Below are 22,926 nucleotides of genomic sequence, written 5' to 3'. Positions count from 1 at the left end.
GTGTGTGTGTGTGTGTGTGTGTGTGTGTGTGTGTGTTTGTTTGTGTGTGTGTGTGTGTGTGTGTGTGTGTGTGTGTGTGTGCAGTAAAAGAATTTTGTTGGAATGGCGGCTCAGTTTCAGCATCAGTGTCAGTGTCCTGGAATGTGAGTTCCTTGTCACTGTGCTTGCGAGACGACTCTCAGCAGCAGATTCCTCACTAACAGCAAAAACAACTGCTTCCTCAGATACTGAGGTGGCCCCTGTTTGTTTGCTTTGCTGCTGCTCGTAAAGTGGACAGAGATTGCCTGGGTGAGGGTTCGCGGCCGAGCCCGCTGACAGGGTAACAATGGAGGGGGGAACAATGGCCAGACTCGGGCCGTCTGTTCTTATGGAACAACCTCCCGCCTGCTCCTTGTGATGTAATGAGCATTCGCGGCGAGGAAGTGGCCGTCCTTCCCTCTCCTGTTTGTGTCTGATCGTTAGGACAGCTTTAACGGTCCTGCTGATGTCATCCCTCGCGTAGAATTCCCCTCTGATTTCCTGTTTGTCCTGTCCCTGTATATTTCTCTCTTTCCTTCATTGTCTCTTTCCATCTGTCTGACTGGAAACTTTTGTCCTTCCCCTTTGAGGTGACAGACTCACTCACGCCTTTCATTTACTGTTTTCTTGAACAATGTGTAAATGTTTCTCTCTGTCGTGCAGGGTCAGGCTCGACGGAGGAAGAACATGACAGAGTTCCTGGGAGAGGCAAATATTCCTACCCCGGATGCTCTGGGACAGATGGGCGGCTCGCTGCCCGGCATCGGGGCTGGTCCTGACAGCTGGAAAAACCGTGCCGCCAGCCGCTTCAGTGGCTTCTTCAGCTCCAACGCTGGAGCCGGGCCCTTCGGAAAGGTAACACTGATCAGACAATCACGTGAAATACAAGATTAAAGGAAAGCTGTGCACTTTCTCTGGGCTGTTAAACAGGGATTGTAAAGCTCTAGGGGGCAAGTTTGTTTCCCAGACTTGTCTCAGATTAAAAAAAAAACATTAAAAAGCAAACAGAACAGTAGCGAGCAGCAGTGGGAGGAGGTCGGGAGGTCATATCCCCCGAGCTCTGGTGAGGTAATTTCCTTTCAAAGACTCTTGTTGGCTCACTTGCTTCTCTGGAAATGAGTAGGTGGAGGAAAAGCCTCACTCAGTTCTATTCAACGTCTGATTTTAAAAACTCCCAAAAGAAAGCATAAAGGAATAGTTTGACATTTTTTGGAAATATGCACATTCATTTTTTTGCAGAGTGAGATAAGAAGATTGGTACTTCTATCATTAGCATAAAGGCTGGAATCAGGGGAAACAGCCAGCCTGGCGCAGTCCAAAGGTTACATAATTAAAAGCTAAAAGATTTGGGATGCACTCAACAACAACAACAATTTGGCCGGTAGCCGACACGGACATTTTATTGTCTTCTTTTTTTCTTTTTGTTGTTATTTGTTCCCCCTTTTGTGCCAGAAAAAAACAAAGAAACTTCATGATGAACAATAAGATAACATAAGATATAACTGTATTTACCCTGAGAGAAACTGCTTTGCAGCATTTGCAATACAAACATCAGAGAAGTGCAGGTACAAATCAGGATTTAAAGTAGAAAAGCAATGTATAGGAAAGGTAAAATACAATATATAGCAAATTTGAAACTAAATATGACACAACCGTAACTATTTTATTGTCTTTCAGCCCTTCATTACACTACTTTTGATGAGCACAAATTTGTGAAACAGTCTTTTTCTCATGAAAAACATCTTTAAAAAAACTTCTTTAGAAGCGTTTCTTTCTATACAGAATACATTATAGTTCTCTCTCCAATATCTGTTTTAGATCACTATAAAAACATTAACACATTTCTCTTTTAATCGCTCATTCTATTCAAGTCTCTAGCCAAAAACAAAATTTTACAAGATAACATTTGGATGCATTTTGAGAATGTTATAATTTACCTTTGCCCAATACTCATTTTTACTGATTAGAGCTTGAACGCATCATTATGTAAAAAAATGACTTTCCTCCTGTCGATGTCGTCACGGATTTATTGTTCACAGTGTAGCATGATCATATAGGGTCATTGGTGAGTTTTACTGTCATCCAGAGGAAGATCTGTGCTCGTCCCAAACATTTTTTTATGTCCCCGGGGTGATTTTGTTTATGGCGTGCCTTGTTTTTTAGCCTGCACAAAACTGATGAGACAAATAGAAAAACATTCACCACTACCATTGGTGAATGGTGAGTGTTCAGCTGATAAATCTGTGCATTCCTACTCAAAATGTCAAAACTTTCCCTTCACTCTTGCATCAGAGGAGCAGAAATAATAATTGTTTGTTGTACTAAAGCACACACACGCCCACACACACTCCCTTTGTACCGCCCATGCTGAGGTCACATCCTGCACAGTAGCAGATGTCAGACAGAGACAGTATCTGTCAGTCACCTGTCACCGCCCGTCTCATCTCTATTCACCCCGAGCGTCCCCCTTAACCCCTTCAGGGCCAGAGATCCTTCACCGGGACCTGGACCTCTTGCACCCTCCATATTGTAGAGAAGAACCACTGTCAGTCCGTTCTTTTATAAAGGTTTGAAAAGAGTCTCTCATCACTTTACTCCCAAATCTGTCATACAATTTCTTATTATTAACGGACATCGAACAGTACTTTTAGGAAAGATTTTAAAACCCACTGGTCCATCTTCCCGCTCCATGCTGTAGCTTTTGCCCCCGCTCCCTTGTCCTCTATTGTTAAAACGGTCTCAAAGCACAGAGCTTATTTTCATAACTACATAAAGCCTGCCAGACCAAACAAAGGGCTGAATAGCAGCTCCTGTTGGATTTAAGAATTAAGGCGCCAGTACGGACAGGATTTATATGCTAATGTGTGGACTCATCTTTACTTACAGTTTGAGTGTAACAATAAATGGACACACAAAGGACAGAAACGGACAGTTAGTTTTGCATCTTGTCTCGCCACTAACCTTGTTCAAACTAATGAGGCCTGTTTTTTTTTTGTCTTATCGCAGGAGGTGGACCGTCTGGAGCAGCTCCAGAGCAAGCTCCACTCCTACACGATGTTCGGGCTTCCCAAGGTGCCACGGCAGCTCTCCTTCCACCAGGACTCCTGGGAGGAGGAGGAGGAGGAGACCAACCTGGTCCTGGAGGACAGTTGGCAGATGCTACTGGACAACTCAGAGGTAAAGCACAGACAGGCTGCAGGGTGTGTGGGGGACAGACAGCGAGACATCAGTCATTCATTCAGTACTGGAAACATGAATGTGACTCAGGACAAATAGCATTGAGCTCCAGGTTAAAGTCAAATGCATTTTCAACTGATACAACTTAGGGACTGTTAAAGAAAATTATCTTTTTGTTTTATATGCAACTTATGTTTTAGAAATGGAAATTTCTAATTTTTTAAAAAAAATATTGATATAATTTAAAAAAGATAATAATAATGAATAATAATGATAAAACATAAATCTGTGGTGAGAAAAAAATGCCTGGAAAATATTTAAAATGATATATAAAGCAAATATAAATCTGTGGTAAAAAATAAATGAAAGGAAAATGATTTAAAATATATATATATATATATATAAATTTGCAGTGAGCAATGAATGACAGGAAAAATATATATAAATCTGTGGAAAGAAATAAATGAATAGAAAATATAACAAAAAAATGAAATAAAAATGTAAGCCTGTTGTAAAAAATAAATGTCAGGAAAATGTAACAAAATGAATTAAACAGACACAACCCTCTCACTTTTCTTACTCTCCTTTCTCACTAATAACTTTCATACAGTCGCTTATCAATGTTCACAGTGACAAACATTCACTGCCGTCAAATTACCGTACAGTGCCAGTATGCAGTACATGCATACTGGCATCCTGCTTCCTGATATGCGTCTGACTCTTACTTCCCTATCGTTCGTCTTTATGACAGCTGCTCTGATGCCCCAGAGTGATGCTTACAAAGTGATTACACAGCTGTCAGTTACCGTACATGACTACAGTATATGCTGATAACAGCCACCGCATGCTGTCTCTGGCTTCCTCCTGTTAATGTGTAAATGTCTAATCAGAACAATAATTTCTCCGCTCAGCTGCTGCTCAGTTCTTTTTACCGTATGTACGTTCACCCCTGACGGTTAGTTGCATGAGCCAATTTACTGATGTTTTATGTTGTCCAGTAATCAAGTTAATGGTAATGTGAGGAACTGGAAATATCAGAACAATATATTCTGCAGTTTAAGAGCATGAATAAATGACTGACATGTTTTATTTACGTGACACCTTCCTTCAGGGCACGACTCAGCGATTCCTCACAAGTATAAATGCAATATACACATTTAAACAAACACAACACAAACAAAACAGAATCTACATGAAGCAGGTAATATTAAAAAAAATTTGACGGTCTTATTAAATTTTTATCTATCTTAAGTAAATAGGCAAAAACATTATCAAAGAAGCTTTCAATTAAATCCTGAACTTAAACTTTATCTTACTTTTAGGCAAATTATACTTAACATATATATATTTTTTACATTTGTACTCAATTATTCTAGAAAGATCAAAAGTATAACCAGATATAAACAGCTGAGGTATTAGCACTCTATCACAGTTCTGAAAATATGTAATAAAATACAATGAAGTCACCATTTTCAGTAACAGCTGCTCTTAAAATAAAGTGTGATAAAACAGTTAGCAGAAACACTTTTGCCAGTTAGATATAAAAAAAACAACAACAACTCAAAATTGCCCATCAAAAAAATTGAACTTGGCCCAACTTTTTCTGCAATGAAGTTTTGGTATAAGTCACCTGTTAACTGTTGTTGATTTAAATTTTTACCTTTTCTTTTATTCATTTTTTGGTGTGTTTCCATTGTATATGTTTACATAAAACACTGTTCCTACTGTTGTTTCATTCCTATTATAAGTAAGAAGAACATGGGAAATATTGCATATACTCAGTAAAATAATTTGTGTTTGCAGATGTTGACGAGGCGACAGTTCCACCAGCAGGAGGCGATATGGGAGCTGCTGCAGACGGAGGCGACTTACATCAAGAAACTCCGAGTCATCACTGATGTAAGAGCACTACTGTAAAGATAAAGCACTGATGTAAGACGCTGCTGTACTGAGATAGATTAACACACAACGAACCTCCTGTTAAAGATCTCAGAACAGAGACCAGCTGTTATCGCCGCCCAGTAAACTGCAGAAATATTGTTTTGACCTGTTATGTGTGAAGAGATAACCTTTTGTCTTAAAGTCAGCTGCTCATGTGTCCCCCTCTGCAGCTATTCCTGTGCGGGCTGCTGAACCTGCAGGAGAGCGGCCTGCTGACGGAGGTGGAGCCCGCCAAGCTGTTCAGTAACATCCAGGAGATCGTCCGCCTCCACACCTCCCTGTGGAGCCAAGTCATGCTGCCAGTCCTGGAGAAGGCCAGGCAGGCCCGGGCTCTGCTCGACCCCACCGACCTCCACCACGGCTTCAGGACGGTCAGTCGTAATCACATCGTAAATATGTTCCAGTGTCTCTGTGGTACCACAAAGAAAGGGTTAACAAAAGACCACAACTCTGTGGGCCTTTTATTTATTTAGTTTATTTGATAGGAACAAAGTGAATTAACATAACTTAACATTGACTTCAGCCTGTTTCAAACATAACTGATGTTTCACATATAGAGATTATAGCTGTCTCATATTTCCAGGTCCTGACCCTGTTTAGACTTTTAGTAAAAACAAAGACGAAAAAAAAAAGATACCACGGTTACGTACAATAGCAGTTATGCTAAAAATAAAACAAAAAGGTTCATATCTACATCAAGATTACAAAGAAATACACCATAAAGTTACAGTGAACAAAATAATAAAAAAAACACATATCAATGCTACATACAGTTATAACTAGAGAACATTACAAAACACAAATTTTGCTTCAGCTAAACTTTAACACTTTCCTTAAAAATCTTAATTCATTTTATTTCGGTTGGTAGTGAAATAGTAAAAAGCGCTGATATGTTTTTGGCATCTATTATATCTTTGACTTTAATAAACTCGAGAACATTAAAAATACATCATTTTGAAGATGCTTGAAATAAATTGGATGGCTCCTATAAATACTTCATGCTGTATGCAAAAAAATATATGTTTAACGCATTTTCCAAAAGTTTTGTTTACATTTATGAATACGACATGAAAAATGAAGTAGCTCAGTATGAGCCAGATTATCCTGTATGTGTAAACACAGTTTAGAGCTCTACAGTCTTTATTTTCATTTGTTTTGCCTGTATTTCTTATAAAATGATGCCACAAACACTTAGTGCAGTGTTTCCTGTAGACCGAGGCAGAAGTAAATATGTTTTCCCTCCTGCTGATGATGCTCGTAACATCTCTGACGCATGTCTTTGTTTATGCGCTCAGTTCGGCTCCAGGTTCCAGCCCTACATCCGTTACTGCATGGAGGAGGAGGGCTGCATGGAGAACATGCGCACACTTCTCAGGGACAATGAGCTCTTCAGGACCTACGTCACGGTCAGTCCTCTCACGTCTCAAAGCTGATCACCTGCGGTACGCTCTTCGTTAGTCATCGTCATATTTCTGGCTCATTAACCGTTTGGTTTCCTGTTTGTGTCTGGCTCATTCAGTGGGGAGAATCACATAAGCAGTGTAACCGTCTGAAGCTGGCCGACATGTTGGCGAAGCCCCACCAGAGACTGACCAAATATCCACTCCTACTGAAGAGTATCCTGAAGAAGACGGACGAGCCGTCGGCCCGAGACATTGTAAACAGCATGGTGAGGACAGTGCTGGAATGTAACATTTAATCATTTAACCAAACTGGTACTCGAGTGTTTCGATTTTGTTTTACATTAAACTTCAACTACTTGTAGTTTTTAACAAAAGTCCATTTATTTGACAGCTTCACTTACTCAACATACTTTTATGGTTTCTCCTCATTTGTGTGAACACATAAGTCCAAAAATACAAAAAAAAATCTACTTTTCATGTAAAATATTGGAAATGTACTACATAAATAATTGTTTTTTTTTCATCTGAAAACAGCGATATTGAGACAAAGACCTGGCATTTAAAGGGTTAAAATTCCAAAAATTAATGAATATTTGACATTTATGATTGGGACTGAGATTGTTAAAAACGTAACTCAGTGAAAGTAAAAAAATAATGTTAATGTATAATATTTTTTACAGCTTGATTTTGAAAAGCGCGTTTTGTGCGAAGAGCAAAACGAGGTTGTGTAATGTTAAAGCGGGCCCGAAGGGTTAAGTAAAGGATATGAATGCTTCCTCCATTACCGGGTACGAACGTAGAGAAATGGATAACATCTGCTTTTATCGACACTGAGTGTATTTCGGTGATGTTCCTCCTCAAGGTGGCTGCAGTCGAGGGCTTCATCAACAGCGTGGAGTCCCAGATGCGACAGCGTCAGGAACAGCAGAAGTTGGCCACCATTTCTGCCCGAATAGACTCTTATGAGGCCGTCGAGGGCAGCAGTGAAGAGGTGGAGAAGGTAAGAAAGTAAAAAAAAAAAAAAGCCCTCTGTCATATACGAGACTTAATGTGAGATTCGGCCTCAAGCTTTTGTCTTTTTCCTGTCAGATCCTCAAGGAGTACAACCGCTTCGACCTCATGGCTCCCATGAGAGGAATATCACCGGAGGAGACTCGACAGCTGCATCTGGAGGGAGCGCTGAGGATGAAAGAGGGCAAAGACAGTCGGGTAAGACCGACCGCCTGTGAACACGTGACGAGCTCCTCTTATCTTTACACTCAACATCTGGCTTTTCACGTTGGCCTCACAGTCGCCTCACATTTCACATTAAACATTTGACCTTTAGAGCAGAATGACGTGTTTCTGTCAGACCTGAGATGAGTTTATCTCCTGTGCAGATGGATGTCTACTGCGTCCTGTTCACCGACCTGCTGCTAATCACCAAGCCGGTGAAGAGAGTGGAGAAAGTCAAAATCATCCGGCAGCCTCTGCTCATTCACAACGTCGTCTGTAAGGAGCTCAAAGACCCTGGTGAGTGTTCAGATGGAGGCTGGGATGTGACTAGTGATCAATTTTATAATTAAGATGCTTTTTTTTAACATTTAAATGAAAAATATTTGAAGATCTGATGTCTTCAAAGGCCTGCAAGTCAAAAATAACCAGACATTATTTAATTTATGCTAATATGAAACAGAAAAGCAGGATTTGAGATGCTGTTACAAACAGAAGTTCAAGATTCAGTGATGAATTGATTGCTGAGTTATTAGATTTATGCAGGAATTATTTCAGCATGTATGTATAGCTTTAAAAAAAATACAAATTTCTAATGGAAACTTCTTTTTTGTCTCTTAGGCTCCTTCATCCTCATCTACCTCAACGAGTTTAAGAGCGCAGTGGCGGCCTACACTTTTCAAGCCAACAGCGCCACCCAGGGGCGCAGCTGGATCGATGCAATCTGCAACGTCCAGGTTAGAAATCTTACCTAATGTTTTAATAGGTGGAGCTGGGAGACAAAATGTTGTAGTTTCTCTGCTTAATGTGGCTGTTTATAATCACCCTGCAGAATCAGCTCCAGAGGCTTCACACCGAGGAGGTCCTCCGACAGCAGAACAGCCTGAAGAGATGTATGGAGGGCGAGGAGGAGGAGGAGGAGGAAGACGAGAGCAGCAACTCCACCACAAGCTCTCCATTCCTGAGGCACAAAGACCAGCAGAGCTCGAGGTACTACACAGTACTGCCTTTTATCGTGAAAGTAGTTTTATTGTTCAAAAATAGATCAAAAAAATTGTTTAGGATATGATGTTGTTATTGTGACAAATTGTTGTATTTGCAGTAGTTGAAGTAGATTTTGTAACTGTAGTAGTTTGGTGGTTTTAGTAACTGTAATAATAGTTTTTGTAGTTGTAGTTTCAGTAGTAATGGGTTAAGTAGTGTTGATGGTTTTCGATGTAGTTAAGTAAATGTATTAATAGTTTTTTGTTGCCGCTGTATTTATTACACTAGTAGCGGCAGTGTTAGAAGTTCTAGTTTTTGTAGTTGTAGTTGCAGTAATAATAATTAAAAAAACATATTTATATAAGACTTCATCAAGTGCTTAAAAATATAATGACATGAAATGCAAACAGAGGAATCATAAAACCCTCTGATAAAATACACTTAAAAAACTATAATAAAATAAACCAAATGGCCAAGAGGGGATGATAAAATGAAAATAGTAGCTGTAGTTTAGTAGTATTAGTAGTACTTTTAGTAGTTGTAATAGTTTTATGGTTGTAGTAAAAATAAAAGTTATTAGCAACTTAGCAACTTTCTCAACAGGATCACAAGGCTGATTTTTAGAAAAAAACCCAAAAGCAATGAAATAAAGTACAAACAACAGAGGGATTATAAAAACATGACGTTCAACAAAAAAAGTACACAAGCATGTAGAACAATAATATAAATATGTAGACATGCTTAGTATGTATAGGTGTAAAAATCTAGAAATATGTGCATTTGTTACATTACATTGTATAAAACTAGTATGTAAAGTTCCAGGGATATAAAAAATATGTATCATGCTACAATGTACAACACAGTGTTGGCTGGAATGACCAAAAAGGAACGAATAAGCAAGTGAAACAGGTCCAGTTGACATCAAAATAGCACTTATGGATGATTTAGTGGCAGTCGCTGTTTTTTTTTCATATCAAGCCCAATGATCCAACATACCAACCAAACGTTATCTTTCAGTCAATCGGACGGTTCCACTGAGACGCTGTCTGTGATGGAAATCGATGAATCAAGTGAGCCTCCGTCTCCCAACATGAACCTCGAGGGAATCAGTAAAAAAGACTCTGATGTCGCTCCCCTGTCTGAGACATCTGAGGTGAAGCTGTCTCAGTCCACGAGCCCCCGCAGGATTCACTCCGGTGTTTACTCTGATCAGGAGACGGGGCCCGACGGCGAGGAGCTGGACCCTCAGTGCCGCTCTCTCTCCATGGACAGCGCCTACGGTACCCTCTCCCCCGAATCCCTCCTGAGAGAACTTCAGCCACAGCCAGGCCAAAGTGAAGGAGAGGAGACCGAAGAGGAGGACAGGGAGGTCGAGGAACAGGAGGGGACGGAAATAAAGGAGGTAGAAGAAGAACGGGAGGACGAAGAAGAACAGGAGGAAGAAGAGGAAGAGGAGGAGGACGCTGCCTCACTGGGGTCCCAGCTGTCAGTGGTCCAGTCCTCGAAACCTCGGCGGAGGCCTCGTGTTCAGCCACGACTCCACTGCCTCCAGAGACTCTCCAATCTGACCTTATCCCGATCCGAGGACAATCTGCTGCAGCGCCTCCGCGGCAAAACCCCCACATCCCACACACACTCACCTGGCTCCAAGGCGCAGGCACAGTCACGGTGCACGGACGCGGACACATCAACGCTGCCACACAGTAAAAGCCTGACGGAGCTGGGCAAAAACTGCTCGGAGCTGTTTTCCAGTGACCTCGACCAGTCTGACGACTGCTTGGCCATGAGCATGCCCTCTGAAAAACTCTGCGCCACCCTGAGGAGGGCGGAGGCCAGGCACGGCCAAACGGCGCTCACTGGACCGCACGAGGGTCATGAGTCCCAAAGCGACAGGTCAGACGGGGATGCGGCTCCATCTGCCTGCTTAGAAAGGAAAACCGAGTCAACAGCCACCGGTGATTCAGGCGAAATGTCACCCAAAAAGAGGAAATCACCAGCACAGCACAAGAAGCTGACGCTAGCTCAGCTGTACAGGATACGCACCACTCTTGTCCTCAACTCCACACTCACCGCATCGTAAGTAACGACTTCTTTAATAGCAGTTTATGGATTTACTACATTTAAAGGAGTAGTTTTATAATTTGAGAACAGACTTTTCCCCCCGTTTTCTTCCACATTTGTATTAAATGTTGTTAAAATGATAATAAATGATAATATTGATAATAAAGTATGCCATATGAAAGAAAAAAATAGATAGTATGTCATCCAAAAAATCATGAGAAAGGTCATAGTATAGTATGTTGTCCAAAAATCATGGAAAAACGTCAAAATATAGCATTTCGGTCGAAAATCACAAAAAATGCTATAATATAGTGTGTCGTCCAAAAGTCATGAAAAGCGCCATAGTATTATATATGGTCCAAAGACCATGAAAAAATACATAGTATAGTCTGTTTTCCAAAATATCGCAAAAAAGTCTTGGTATAGTATGTTTTCCAGAAAAATCACAAAAAACTGCCGTAGCATAGTATATCATCCAAAACATGGTAAAAAGGTCATATACACTGGGTTATCTAAAATGTCACAAAAAAGTCAGAGTATAGTACATGGTCGAAAAATTATGAAAAAAACTATAGTATAGTTATTAGGAAAAAGGCCATAGTTTAGTCTTTTAAAATATGTTGTAAAAAAAAAGCTATAAGGAAATATGTTACAACAATGTCAGAAAGAAACTGCCATAGCATAGTATGTTCAAGAAATGTAGCATAATACCTATAATGGTAATAATTACCATAATTATCGCAAAAAACATCATAATATAAAATACCATAACAATTTCAAATAAAAAATTGTTGAACTATTCCAACAAATTTTGATCTAAAATCTGCATTTTTCACGCCATGGGATGTGTGTATTAATGTTGTGCTTTGTCTTTTCTTTGCAGGGAGGTTTAATAACCACTCTTCCAAAGGCTGACCAGTGGCACGTGGGCATAATAAATAACACTTATTTTGCTTAAATGGACTGAATTTCGTGAGACACAAATGCACTCCCTCTCTTGCTGCCCTCTCCCTTCTGGTTGCTTTTTGGACACTTGACCATACCATTTTTGCATTTTGGACATTTTTTTCTGTGCTGTTGCATTGGTTTCCGAATTTCTCGAGTGGAAGGGAGAGGTAGAGAGACATTAACTGCTTGCACTTTGCAACGGAAGTAGCATTATAGGGGCTGGGACCTTAAAGTGGACTGGGGGAGTGTGCACCGGTGTAGAGGTGGAGCTAAATCCTACATTTTCTCCGTCTCTGTTACCAGAGTCAAAGAGGAGGGACACTAAGTCTTGAAAATTCTCTCTACATGTGGCTAGAAAAAAAAAAACACCTACGGCGTCCTCCTTATATTTATACTACTCCTGGTTTGCTTTAACAAAAGAAAAAAAATTAAAATTGCACAGTTATCTATGTTAAGTAGAAGAATCACTAAGGGGTGAATTTACATTTACAGTCACACAATGAATTTATTGTTTGCTGTTTTTGTCTGCTCATGTACAGATGTGTGTGTGAGTGTGTGTGAGTGTGTGTGAGTGTGTGTGAGTGTGTGTGAGTGTGTGGATGAATGTCGTGTTCGCATGATAACATGGTCCTTGATTCCTGACTGAACCAAAACTGATTCCCATCTCCTGTGAATACGCTAACACAACCAAAGATAGACGTGGCCGTAGATTCCCGACAAAAAGTGCACGCAGATGAAAAAACGACTGAATGTGGGTGAGTCAAGCCGTTTTGAAGAATTTCCTGCACTATTTATATTAAGGCTTAAGTGTGCACGCAATTCTTGAGGCCTAAATGTAACAAAACCACACACAAGTGCACAAGCAAGAACATGGTAATGGGAAAAAACTAAAAAAAAGAAGTCTTGAGTAATGCCTGTGTGTTTATTAGTCTACACTAATAAGAGATTGATCAAAAGGTTTGGGTTGAATATTCTGTAATGAGTGAATCAGCTTTTTGTTCCAGGAGATTTTCATAACATTCACACTGACGTTCAAATCATTGACATTATTCCAAACATCACCCAAACCAAATAGGTTAACTCTGTTTACTATTAGTTGTTTTTTTTGTTTGTGTAATATTTATTATGCCTATGTTTTATATATAAGATATTGTTTATATTGTTTGCTTCCATGACTTGTACATTTTTTTTTTTTTTTTTTTTGTTGACGTAGTCTTAATATTTTTTTTCTTGCCAGGCATGAACGTGCTATGAACCAAAATCATGTGTTTCCTCTTTCAGGAATGACGTTAAAGTGTCTTACAGAATAAAAATGCTAAAATACTTTATCCCTCTTTTAATGGTTTAATCCATTGTAATGGAGTGATTTGAAGGGAAAGGCTGAATCTGAATGGCATTAAGCATTAAAACTACATGGACTAGCTGTACCGCTCTCGTCTCTAATGTTTTGGGTGAGAGAATGTGTTCAGGGAGGTGAAAAAGTATTATACCACAGAGGTCGTGACCATGTGTCACAGTTATTCATTGCATCATCTTTTTTTTTTTTATTGGTCATAACGTCAAGGTGGACGTAGCGGTAAATGGCCTCTTTCACACTGGGATAAGTATTTAAATTATTGAGTATTCAATCGATTTATTAGTGAATACTCATTAGTGTGAAATCTTAAACTGCAAAGTAACTTCTGTATATGGCTGTAAGGAAAATGTAAAATAGATTTTTTTTTTAAAGTATATTTCTCTTTGCAATGCACTGTAGAAGTATAAAGACAGAAGTTTTAAACAAGAAACACTATGTATGAAATATGAAAAAGGACAAAAAAGGAGACTGAATATGAAATCATTCATGACTTTTGGGCAAGATACTGTGACACTGTTGCCACATTTTGTACGAAATACTATACAATAACTTTTTGGTCAAATTTGGAACGACATACTATTCAATTTTCAATTCAGCTGTATTTATAAAGGGCCTTTCATGTAAAATTGCAGTACAAGCTGATTGAAAATAAAAAAAATATAAACAAATAAATGGACAGTGCAAATACAATAATTAACAACACAACAAATGAGAACACAATAAAACAATGGATAAAAAGACAGGGGAGAGGGTTTATAAAATATAACATTATGAAAATGCTAAGCTGAAAAGTTAGGTCTTAAGATTTCTTTTAACAGTGTTCAGTGGTTGGGGCATCTTCAGCTCCACTGGCAGGCTGTTCCAGAGGCGAGGACCACAGACACTAAACGCTGACTTCCTGTCATTTTTAGTCCTCACCCGTGGAACAACTGTAAGGCCAGTGTCAGAGGACCTTAGTGGTCTGGATGGAGTATACATTAAAAGCATGTCTGATACATATTTGGGGGGTAGTCCATTGAGTGATTTAAACACCAATAAAAGGATGTTAAAATCTATTCTAAAACTAACTAGTAACCAATCAAGGGACTTTAGCAAAGGTGAAATGTGGGCTCTCCTTCAGGTCTTGATTGGTACACATGCTGCTGCATTTTCAATTATCTGTAGCTTTTGGTATGCTTTCTAAGGTAGGTCAGATAGAAGGGCATTGCCATAATCAAGCCTGCTAGTGATAAAAGCATGCACGAGTCTCTCGGTATCTGTCCAGTTGAGAAATGATTGCACTTTGGCAATGTTTCTAAGATGGTAAAAAGCAGTTTTAGTGAGGTTATTAGTGTGGGTATTTTGAGTTAAAGATTTTAAATGAAAGCGAAGTCTCTCTCTCGGTTTTGGCCCCTGATAACTAGAACTCTTGTCTTGTCTTTGTTTTTACTATAGTATAACGTTCTGGTCAAATTTTGAATTACATACTATACTATGTCGTTTTCGGACGCTTAAACATGCTATATTATGAGGTTTTTGGTCATTTTTTTGATATACTATACTATTTAGTGTATTGACATGCTAAACTATGTGGTTTTATGTTGACACATGTAATAGTATAGCATGTCGAAAAAACGTCCAAAAACCTCATAATTTAACATGTCAAAAAAATGGCCAAAAAGGCAATAGTATAGTATGTTGAAAAAAGTAAACTTTTGAACGCTCCTAAAAATAGCTGAAAAAGACATAGAATAGCTTGTACAGATGTGTCATAATATACAAAGTGGAAATAAAGGCCCAACATGAAAAGAAATACTCATAATTTAGCATGTCAAAAAATGGCCAAAAAGGCAATAGTATAGTATGTCGAAAACAGTCAAATTTTGACCACTCCTAAAAATGACTGAAACGACATAGAATACCTTGCAGACATGCGTCATAGTATACAAAGTGGGAATAAAGGCAAAAAAAGGCATCAAAGATTAGACATTTCCCAAAAACAGCTAAAAAGAGATGGAAATAGCTTTGAACAACTGCCTTAGACACGCCATAGCAAAGAAAGTTACAAAAAGGGTCATACACATCATAATTTGGCATGTCCAAAAAATGACCAAAAATGCAAGACTATAGTAAGGTAAAAATGTCAAAATTTGACATTTTCCAAAACAGCTAAAAACAGCTGGAAATAGCTTAGAATAGCCTGCCAAGACACGCCATAGCAAAGAAAGTTGCAAAAAACGGTCAAAAACATCATAATTTGGCATGTCCAAAAAATGACCAAAAAAGTAAGACTATAGTAAGGCAAAAATGTCAAAATTTGACATTTTCCAAAAACAGCTAAAAACAGCTGGAAATAGCTTAGAATAGCCTGCCAAGACACGCCATAGCAAAGAAAGTTGCAAAAAAAAGCAAAAAACATCATAATTTGGCATGTCCAAAAAATGACCAAAAAAGTAAGACTATAGTAAGGCAAAAATGTCAAAAATTGACATTTTCCAAAAACAGCTAAAAACAGCTGGAAATAGCTTAGAATAGCCTGCCAAGACACGCCATAGCAAAGAAAGTTGCAAAAAAAGCAAAAAACATCATAATTTGGCATGTCCAAAAAATGACCAAAACAGTAAGACTATAGTAAGGCAAAAATGTCAAAATTTGACATTTTCCAAAAACAGCTAAAAACATCTGCAAACAGCTTAGAATAGCCTGCCAAGACACGCCATAGCAAATAAAGTTGCAAAAAACGGTCAAAAACATAAAAATTTGGCATGTCCAAAAAATGACCAAAAAAGTAAGACTATAGTAAGGCAAAAATGTCAAAATTTGACATTTCCCAAAAACAGCTGAAAACAACTGCAACCAGCTTAGAATAGCTTGCCAAGACACGCCATAGCAAAGAAAGTTGCAAAAAGGATCAAAAACATCATGATTTGGCATGTCGAAAAAGTGACCAAAAAAGTAAGACTATAGTAAGGCAAAAATGTCAAAATTTGACATTTTCCAAAAACAGCTAAAAACAGCTGGAAATAGCTTAGAATAGCCTGCCAAGACATGCCATAGCAAAGAAAGTTGCAAAAAAAGCAAAAAACATCATAATTTAGCATGTCCAAAAAATAACCAAAAAAGTAAGACTATAGTAAGGCAAAAATGTCAAAATTTGACATTTTCCAAAAACAGCTAAAAACAGCTGGAAATAGCTTAGAATAGCCTGCCAAGACACGCCATAGCAAAGAAAGTTGCAAAAAGAGTCAAAAACATCATAATTTGGCATGTCGAAAAAATGACCAAAAAAGTAAGACTATAGTAAGGCAAAAATGTCAAAATTTGACATTTTCCAAAAACAGCTAAAAACAACTGCAAATAGCTTAGAATAGCCTGCCAAGACACGCCATAGCAAAGAAAGTTGCAAAAAACGGTCAAAAACATCATAATTTGGCATGTCCAAAAAGTGACCAAAAAAGTAAGACTATAGTAAGGCAAAAATGTCAAAATTTGACATTTTCCAAAAACAGCTAAAAACAGTTGGAAATAGCTTAGAATAGCCTGCCAAGACACGCCATAGCAAAGAAAGTTGCAAAAAACAGTCAAAAACATCATAATTTGGCATGTCCAAAAAGTGACCAAAAAAGTAAGACTATAGTAAGGCAAAAATGTCAAAATTTGACATTTTCCAAAAACAGCTGAAAACAACTGCAACTAGCTTAGAATAGCCTGCCAAGACACGCCATAGCAAAGAAAGTTGCAAAAAACGGTCAAAAACATCATAATTTGGCATGTCCAAAAAATGACCAAAAAAGTAAGACTATAGTAAGGCAAAAATGTCAAAATTTGACATTTTCCAAAAACAGCTAAAAACAGCTGGAAATAGCTTAGAATAGCCTGCCAAGACACGCCATAGCAAAGAAAGTTGCAAAAAAAGCAAAAAACATCATAATTTGGCATGTCCAAAAAATGACCAAAAAAGTAAGACTATAGTAAGGCAAAAATGTCAAAAATTGACATTTTCCAAAAACAGCTAAAAACAGCTGGAAATAGCTTAGAATAGCCTGCCAAGTCACGCCATAGCAAAGAAAGTTGCAAAAAAAGCAAAAAACATCATAATTTGGCATGTCCAAAAAATGACCAAAACAGTAAGACTATAGTAAGGCAAAAATGTCAAAATTTGACATTTTCCAAAAACAGCTAAAAACATCTGCAAACAGCTTAGAATAGCCTGCCAAGACACGCCATAGCAAATAAAGTTGCAAAAAACGGTCAAAAACATAAAAATTTGGCATGTCCAAAAAATGACCAAAAAAGTAAGACTATAGTAAGGCAAAATGTCAAAATTTGACATTTCCAAAAACAACTGAAAACAACTGCAACCAGCTTAGAATAGCTTGCCAAGACACGCCATAGCAAAGAAAGTTGCAAAAAGGATCAAAAACATCATGATTTGGCATGTCCAAAAATTGACCAAAAAAGTAAGACTATAGTAAGGCAAAAATGTCAAAATTTGACATTTTCCAAAAACAGCTAAAAACAGCTGGAAATAGCTTAGAATAGCCTGCCAAGACATGCCATAGCAAAGAAAGTTGCAAAAAAAGCAAAAAACATCATAATTTAGCATGTCCAAAAATAACCAAAAAAGTAAGACTATAGTAAGGCAAAATGTCAAAATTTGACATTTTCCAAAAACAGCTAAAAACAGCTGGAAATAGCTTAGAATAGCCTGCCAAGACACGCCATAGCAAAGAAAGTTGCAAAAAGAGTCAAAAACATCATAATTTGGCATGTCGAAAAAATGACCAAAAAGTAAGACTATAGTAAAGGCAAAATGTCAAAATTTGACATTTTCCAAAACAACTAAAAACAACTGCAAATAGCTTAGAATAGCCTGCCAAGACACGCCATAGCAAAGAAAGTTGCAAAAACGGTCAAAAACATCATAATTTGGCATGTCCAAAAAGTGACCAAAAAGTAAGACTATAGTAAGGCAAAAATGTCAAAATTTGACATTTTCCAAAAACAGCTAAAAACAGTTGGAAATAGCTTAGAATAGCCTGCCAAGACACGCCATAGCAAAGAAAGTTGCAAAAAACAGTCAAAAACATCATAATTTGGCATGTCCAAAAAGTGACCAAAAAAGTAAGACTATAGTAAGGCAAAAATGTCAAAATTTGACATTTTCCAAAAACAGCTAAAAACAGTTGGAAATAGCTTAGAATAGCCTGCCAAGACACACCATAGCAAAGAAAGTTGCAAAAAACGGTCAAAAACATCATAATTTGGCATGTCCAAAAAGTGACCAAAAAAGTAAGACTATAGTAAGGCAAAATGTCAAAATTTGACATTTTCCAAAAACAGCTAAAAACATCTGCAAACAGCTTAGAATAGCATGCCAAGACACGCCATAGCAAAGAAAGTTGCAAAAAACGGTCAAAAACATCATAATTTGGCATGTCCAAAAATGACCAAAAAGTAAGACTATAGTAAGGCAAAATGTCAAAATTGACATTTTCCAAAAACAGCTAAAACAGATGGAAATAGCTTAGAATAGCCTGCCAAGACACGCCATAGCAAAGAAAGTATCAAAAAACGGTCAAAAACATCATAATTTGGCATGTCGAAAAAATGACCAAAAAAGTAAGACTATAGTAAGGCAAAAATGTCAAAATTTGACATTTTCCAAAAACAGCTAAAAACAGCTGGAAATAGCTTAGAATAGCCTGCCAAGACACGCCATAGCAAAGAAAGTTGCAAAAAACAGTCAAAAACATCATAATTTGGCATGTCCAAAAAGTGACCAAAAAAGTAAGACTATAGTAAGGCAAAAATGTCAAAATTTGACATTTTCCAAAAACAGCTAAAAACAACTGCAACCAGCTTAGAATAGCCTGCCAAGACACGCCATAGCAAAGAAAGGTGCAAAAAACGGACAAAAACATCATAATTTGGCATGTCCAAAAGTGACCAAAAAAGTAAGACTATAGTAAGGCAAAAATGTCAAAAATTGACATTTTCCAAAAACAGCTAAAAACAGATGGAAATAGCTTAGAATAGCCTGCCAAGACACGCCATAGCAAAGAAAGTTGCAAAAAGAGTCAAAAACATCATAATTTGGCATGTCCAAAAAATAACCAAAAAGTAAGACTATAGTAAGGCAAAAATGTCAAAATTGACATTTTCCAAAAACAGCTAAAACAGATGGAAATAGCTTAGAATAGCCTGCCAAGACACGCCATAGCAAAGAAAGTTGCAAAAAGAGTCAAAAACATCATAATTTGGCATGTCGAAAAAATGACCAAAAAAGTAAGACTATAGTAAGGCAAAAATGTCAAAATTTGACATTTTCCAAAAACAGCTAAAAACAGTTGGAAATAGCTTAGAATAGCCTGCCAAGACACGCCATAGCAAAGAAAGTTGCAAAAAGAGTCAAAAACATCATAATTTGGCATGTCGAAAAAATGACCAAAAAAGTAAGACTATAGTAAGGCAAAAATGTCAAAATTTGACATTTTCCAAAAACAGCTAAAAACAACTGCAACCAGCTTAGAATAGCCTGCCAAGACACGCCATAGCAAAGAAAGTTGCAAAACGGTCAAAAACATCATAATTTGGCATGTCCAAAAATGACCAAAAAGTAAGACTATAGTAAGGCAAAATGTCAAAAATTGACATTTTCCAAAAACAGCTAAAAACAGTAGGAAATAGCTTAGAATAGCCTGCCAAGACACGCCATAGCAAAGAAAGTTGCAAAAAAAGCAAAAAACATCATAATTTGGCATGTCCAAAAAATGACCAAAAAAGTAAGACTATAGTAAGGCAAAAATGTCAAAATTTGACATTTTCCAAAAACAGCTAAAAACAGTTGGAAATAGCTTAGAATAGCCTGCCAAGACACGCCATAGCAAAGAAAGTTGCAAAAAACGGTCAAAAACATCATAATTTGGCATGTCCAAAAAAAAGTGACCAAAAAAGTAAGACTATAGTAAGGCAAAATGTCAAAATTTGACATTTTCCAAAAAAACAGCTAAAAACAACTGCAAATAGCTTAGAATAGCCTGCCAAGACACGCCATAGCAAAGAAAGTTGCAAAAAACGGTCAAAAACATCATAATTTGGCATGTCCAAAAAGTGACCAAAAAAGTAAGACTATAGTAAGGCAAAAATGTCAAAAATTGACATTTTCCAAAAACAGCTAAAAACAGATGGAAATAGCTTAGAATAGCCTGCCAAGACACGCCATAGCAAAGAAAGTTGCAAAAAGAGGCAAAAACATCATAATTTGGCATGTCGCAAAAATGACCAAAAAGTAAGACTATAGTAAGGCAAAAATGTCAAAATTTGACATTTTCCAAAAACAGCTAAAAACAACTGCAAATAGCTTAGAATAGCCTGCCAAGACACGCCATAGCAAAGAAAGTTGCAAAAAACGGTCAAAAACATCATAATTTGGCATGTCCAAAAAATGACCAAAAAAGTAAGACTATAGTAAGGCAAAAATGTCAAAAATTGACATTTTCCAAAAACAGCTAAAAACAGTTGGAAATAGCTTAGAATAGCCTGCCAAGACACGCCATAGCAAAGAAAGTTGCAAAAAACAGTCAAAAACATCATAATTTGGCATGTCCAAAAAATGACCAAAAAAGTAAGACTATAGTAAGGCAAAAATGTCAAAATTTGACATTTTCCAAAAACAGCTAAAAACAACTGCAACCAGCTTAGAATAGCCTGCCAAGACACGCCATAGCAAAGAAAGTTGCAAAAAACGGTCAAAAACATCATAATTTGGCATGTCCAAAAAATGACCAAAAAAGTAAGACTATAGTAAGGCAAAAATGTCAAAATTTGACATTTTCCAAAAACAGCTAAAAACATCTGCAAACAGCTTAGAATAGCCTGCCAAGACACGCCATAGCAAAGAAAGTTGCAAAAAAGCAGGTCAAAAAACATCATAATTTGGCATGTCCAAAAATGACCAAAAAAGTAAGACTATAGTAAGGCAAAAATGTCAAAATTTGACATTTTCCAAAAACAGCTAAAAACAGTTGGAAATAGCTTAGAATAGCCTGCCAAGACACGCCATAGCAAAGAAAGTTGCAAAAAGAGTCAAAAACATCATAATTTGGCATGTCCAAAAAATGACCAAAAAAGTAAGACTATAGTAAGGCAAAAATGTCAAAAATTGACATTTTCCAAAAACACCTAAAAACAGCTGCAACCAGCTTAGAATAGCCTGCCAAGACACGCCATAGCAAAGAAAGTTGCAAAAAACAGTCAAAAACATCATAATTTGGCATGTCGAAAAAAAGGACCAAAAAAGTAAGACTATAGTAAGGCAAAAATGTCAAAATTTGACATTTTCCAAAAACAGCTAAAAACAACTGCAAATAGCTTAGAATAGCCTGCCAAGACACGCCATAGCAAAGAAAGTTGCAAAAAACGGTCAAAAACATCATAATTTGGCATGTCCAAAAAATGACCAAAAAAGTAAGACTATAGTAAGGCAAAAATGTCAAAATTTGACATTTTCCAAAAACAGCTAAAAACAGTTGGAAATAGCTTAGAATAGCCTGCCAAGACACGCCATAGCAAAAGAAAGTTGCAAAAACAGTCAAAAACATCATAATTTGGCATGTCCAAAAAGTGACAAAAAAGTAAGACTATAGTAAGGCAAAAATGTCAAAATTTGACATTTTCCAAAAACAGCTAAAAACAACTGCAACCAGCTTAGAATAGCCTGCCAAGACACGCCATAGCAAAGAAAGTTGCAAAAAACGGTCAAAAACATCATAATTTGGCATGTCCAAAAAATGACCAAAAAAGTAAGACTATAGTAAGGCAAAAATGTCAAAATTTGACATTTTCCAAAAACAGCTAAAAACATCTGCAAACAGCTTAGAATAGCATGCCAAGACACGCCATAGCAAAGAAAGTTGCAAAAAACGGTCAAAAACATCATAATTTGGCATGTCCAAAAAATGACCAAAAAAGTAAGACTATAGTAAGGCAAAAATGTCAAAATTTGACATTTTCCAAAAACAGCTAAAAACAACTGCAACCAGCTTAGAATAGCCTGCCAAGACACGCCATAGCAAAGAAAGTATCAAAAAACGGTCAAAAACATCATAATTTGGCATGTCCAAAAAATGACCAAAAAAGTAAGACTATAGTAAGGCAAAAATGTCAAAAATTGACATTTTCCAAAAACAGCTAAAAACAGCTGCAAATAGCTTAGAATAGCCTGCCAAGACACGCCATAGCAAAGAAAGTTGCAAAAAACAGTCAAAAACATCATAATTTGGCATGTCCAAAAAGTGACCAAAAAGTAAGACTATAGTAAGGCAAAATGTCAAAATTTGACATTTTCCAAAAACAGCTAAAAACAACTGCAACCAGCTTAGAATAGCCTGCCAAGACACGCCATAGCAAAGAAAGTTGCAAAAAACGGTCAAAAACATCATAATTTGGCATGTCCAAAAAATGACCAAAAAAGTAAGACTATAGTAAGGCAAAAATGTCAAAATTTGACATTTTCCAAAAACAGCTAAAAACATCTGCAAACAGCTTAGAATAGCATGCCAAGACACGCCATAGCAAAGAAAGTTGCAAAAAACGGTCAAAAACATCATAATTTGGCATGTCCAAAAAATGACCAAAAAAGTAAGACTATAGTAAGGCAAAAATGTCAAAATTTGACATTTTCCAAAAACAGCTAAAAACAGTTGGAAATAGCTTAGAATAGCCTGCCAAGACACGCCATAGCAAAGAAAGTATCAAAAGCGGTCAAAAACATCATAATTTGGCATGTCGAAAAAATGACCAAAAAGTAAGACTATAGTAAGGCAAAACTGTCAACAGATGACA

The 22,926-nt window shown here is 37.4% G+C and overlaps 1 protein-coding gene across 5 annotated transcripts in view; it reads left to right on the top strand.

Annotated features, from left to right (window-relative positions):
- Nucleotides 1-13,167, top strand: part of plekhg5b (pleckstrin homology domain containing, family G (with RhoGef domain) member 5b) — a 96,686-nt gene extending 83,519 nt beyond the window's left edge. For all 5 annotated transcript variants that reach the window (XM_042491260.2, XM_042491259.2, XM_042491262.2 and 2 more), the window contains 13 exons: nt 682-873; nt 3,025-3,195; nt 4,999-5,094; nt 5,307-5,507; nt 6,432-6,542; nt 6,656-6,805; nt 7,402-7,539; nt 7,629-7,748; nt 7,919-8,051; nt 8,373-8,488; nt 8,584-8,741; nt 9,753-10,811; nt 11,680-13,167. In XM_042491260.2, the coding sequence (XP_042347194.2) occupies nt 682-873; nt 3,025-3,195; nt 4,999-5,094; nt 5,307-5,507; nt 6,432-6,542; nt 6,656-6,805; nt 7,402-7,539; nt 7,629-7,748; nt 7,919-8,051; nt 8,373-8,488; nt 8,584-8,741; nt 9,753-10,811; nt 11,680-11,689 (2,655 nt within the window). In that variant the 3' untranslated portion in view covers nt 11,690-13,167. The remainder of the gene's footprint in view (nt 1-681; nt 874-3,024; nt 3,196-4,998; nt 5,095-5,306; nt 5,508-6,431; nt 6,543-6,655; nt 6,806-7,401; nt 7,540-7,628; nt 7,749-7,918; nt 8,052-8,372; nt 8,489-8,583; nt 8,742-9,752; nt 10,812-11,679) is intronic.
- Nucleotides 13,168-22,926: the final 9,759 nt, after the last annotated feature.

Source organism: Plectropomus leopardus, chromosome 9, assembly GCF_026936395.1.
Source record: "Plectropomus leopardus strain MGB_pleo_1.0 chromosome 9, ASM2693639v1, whole genome shotgun sequence".
NCBI classification, from domain to species: Eukaryota; Metazoa; Chordata; class Actinopteri; order Perciformes; family Serranidae; genus Plectropomus; species Plectropomus leopardus.
Note: the sequence above shows the minus strand (reverse complement) of the source record. Positions and strands in the feature narration are given on the sequence as shown.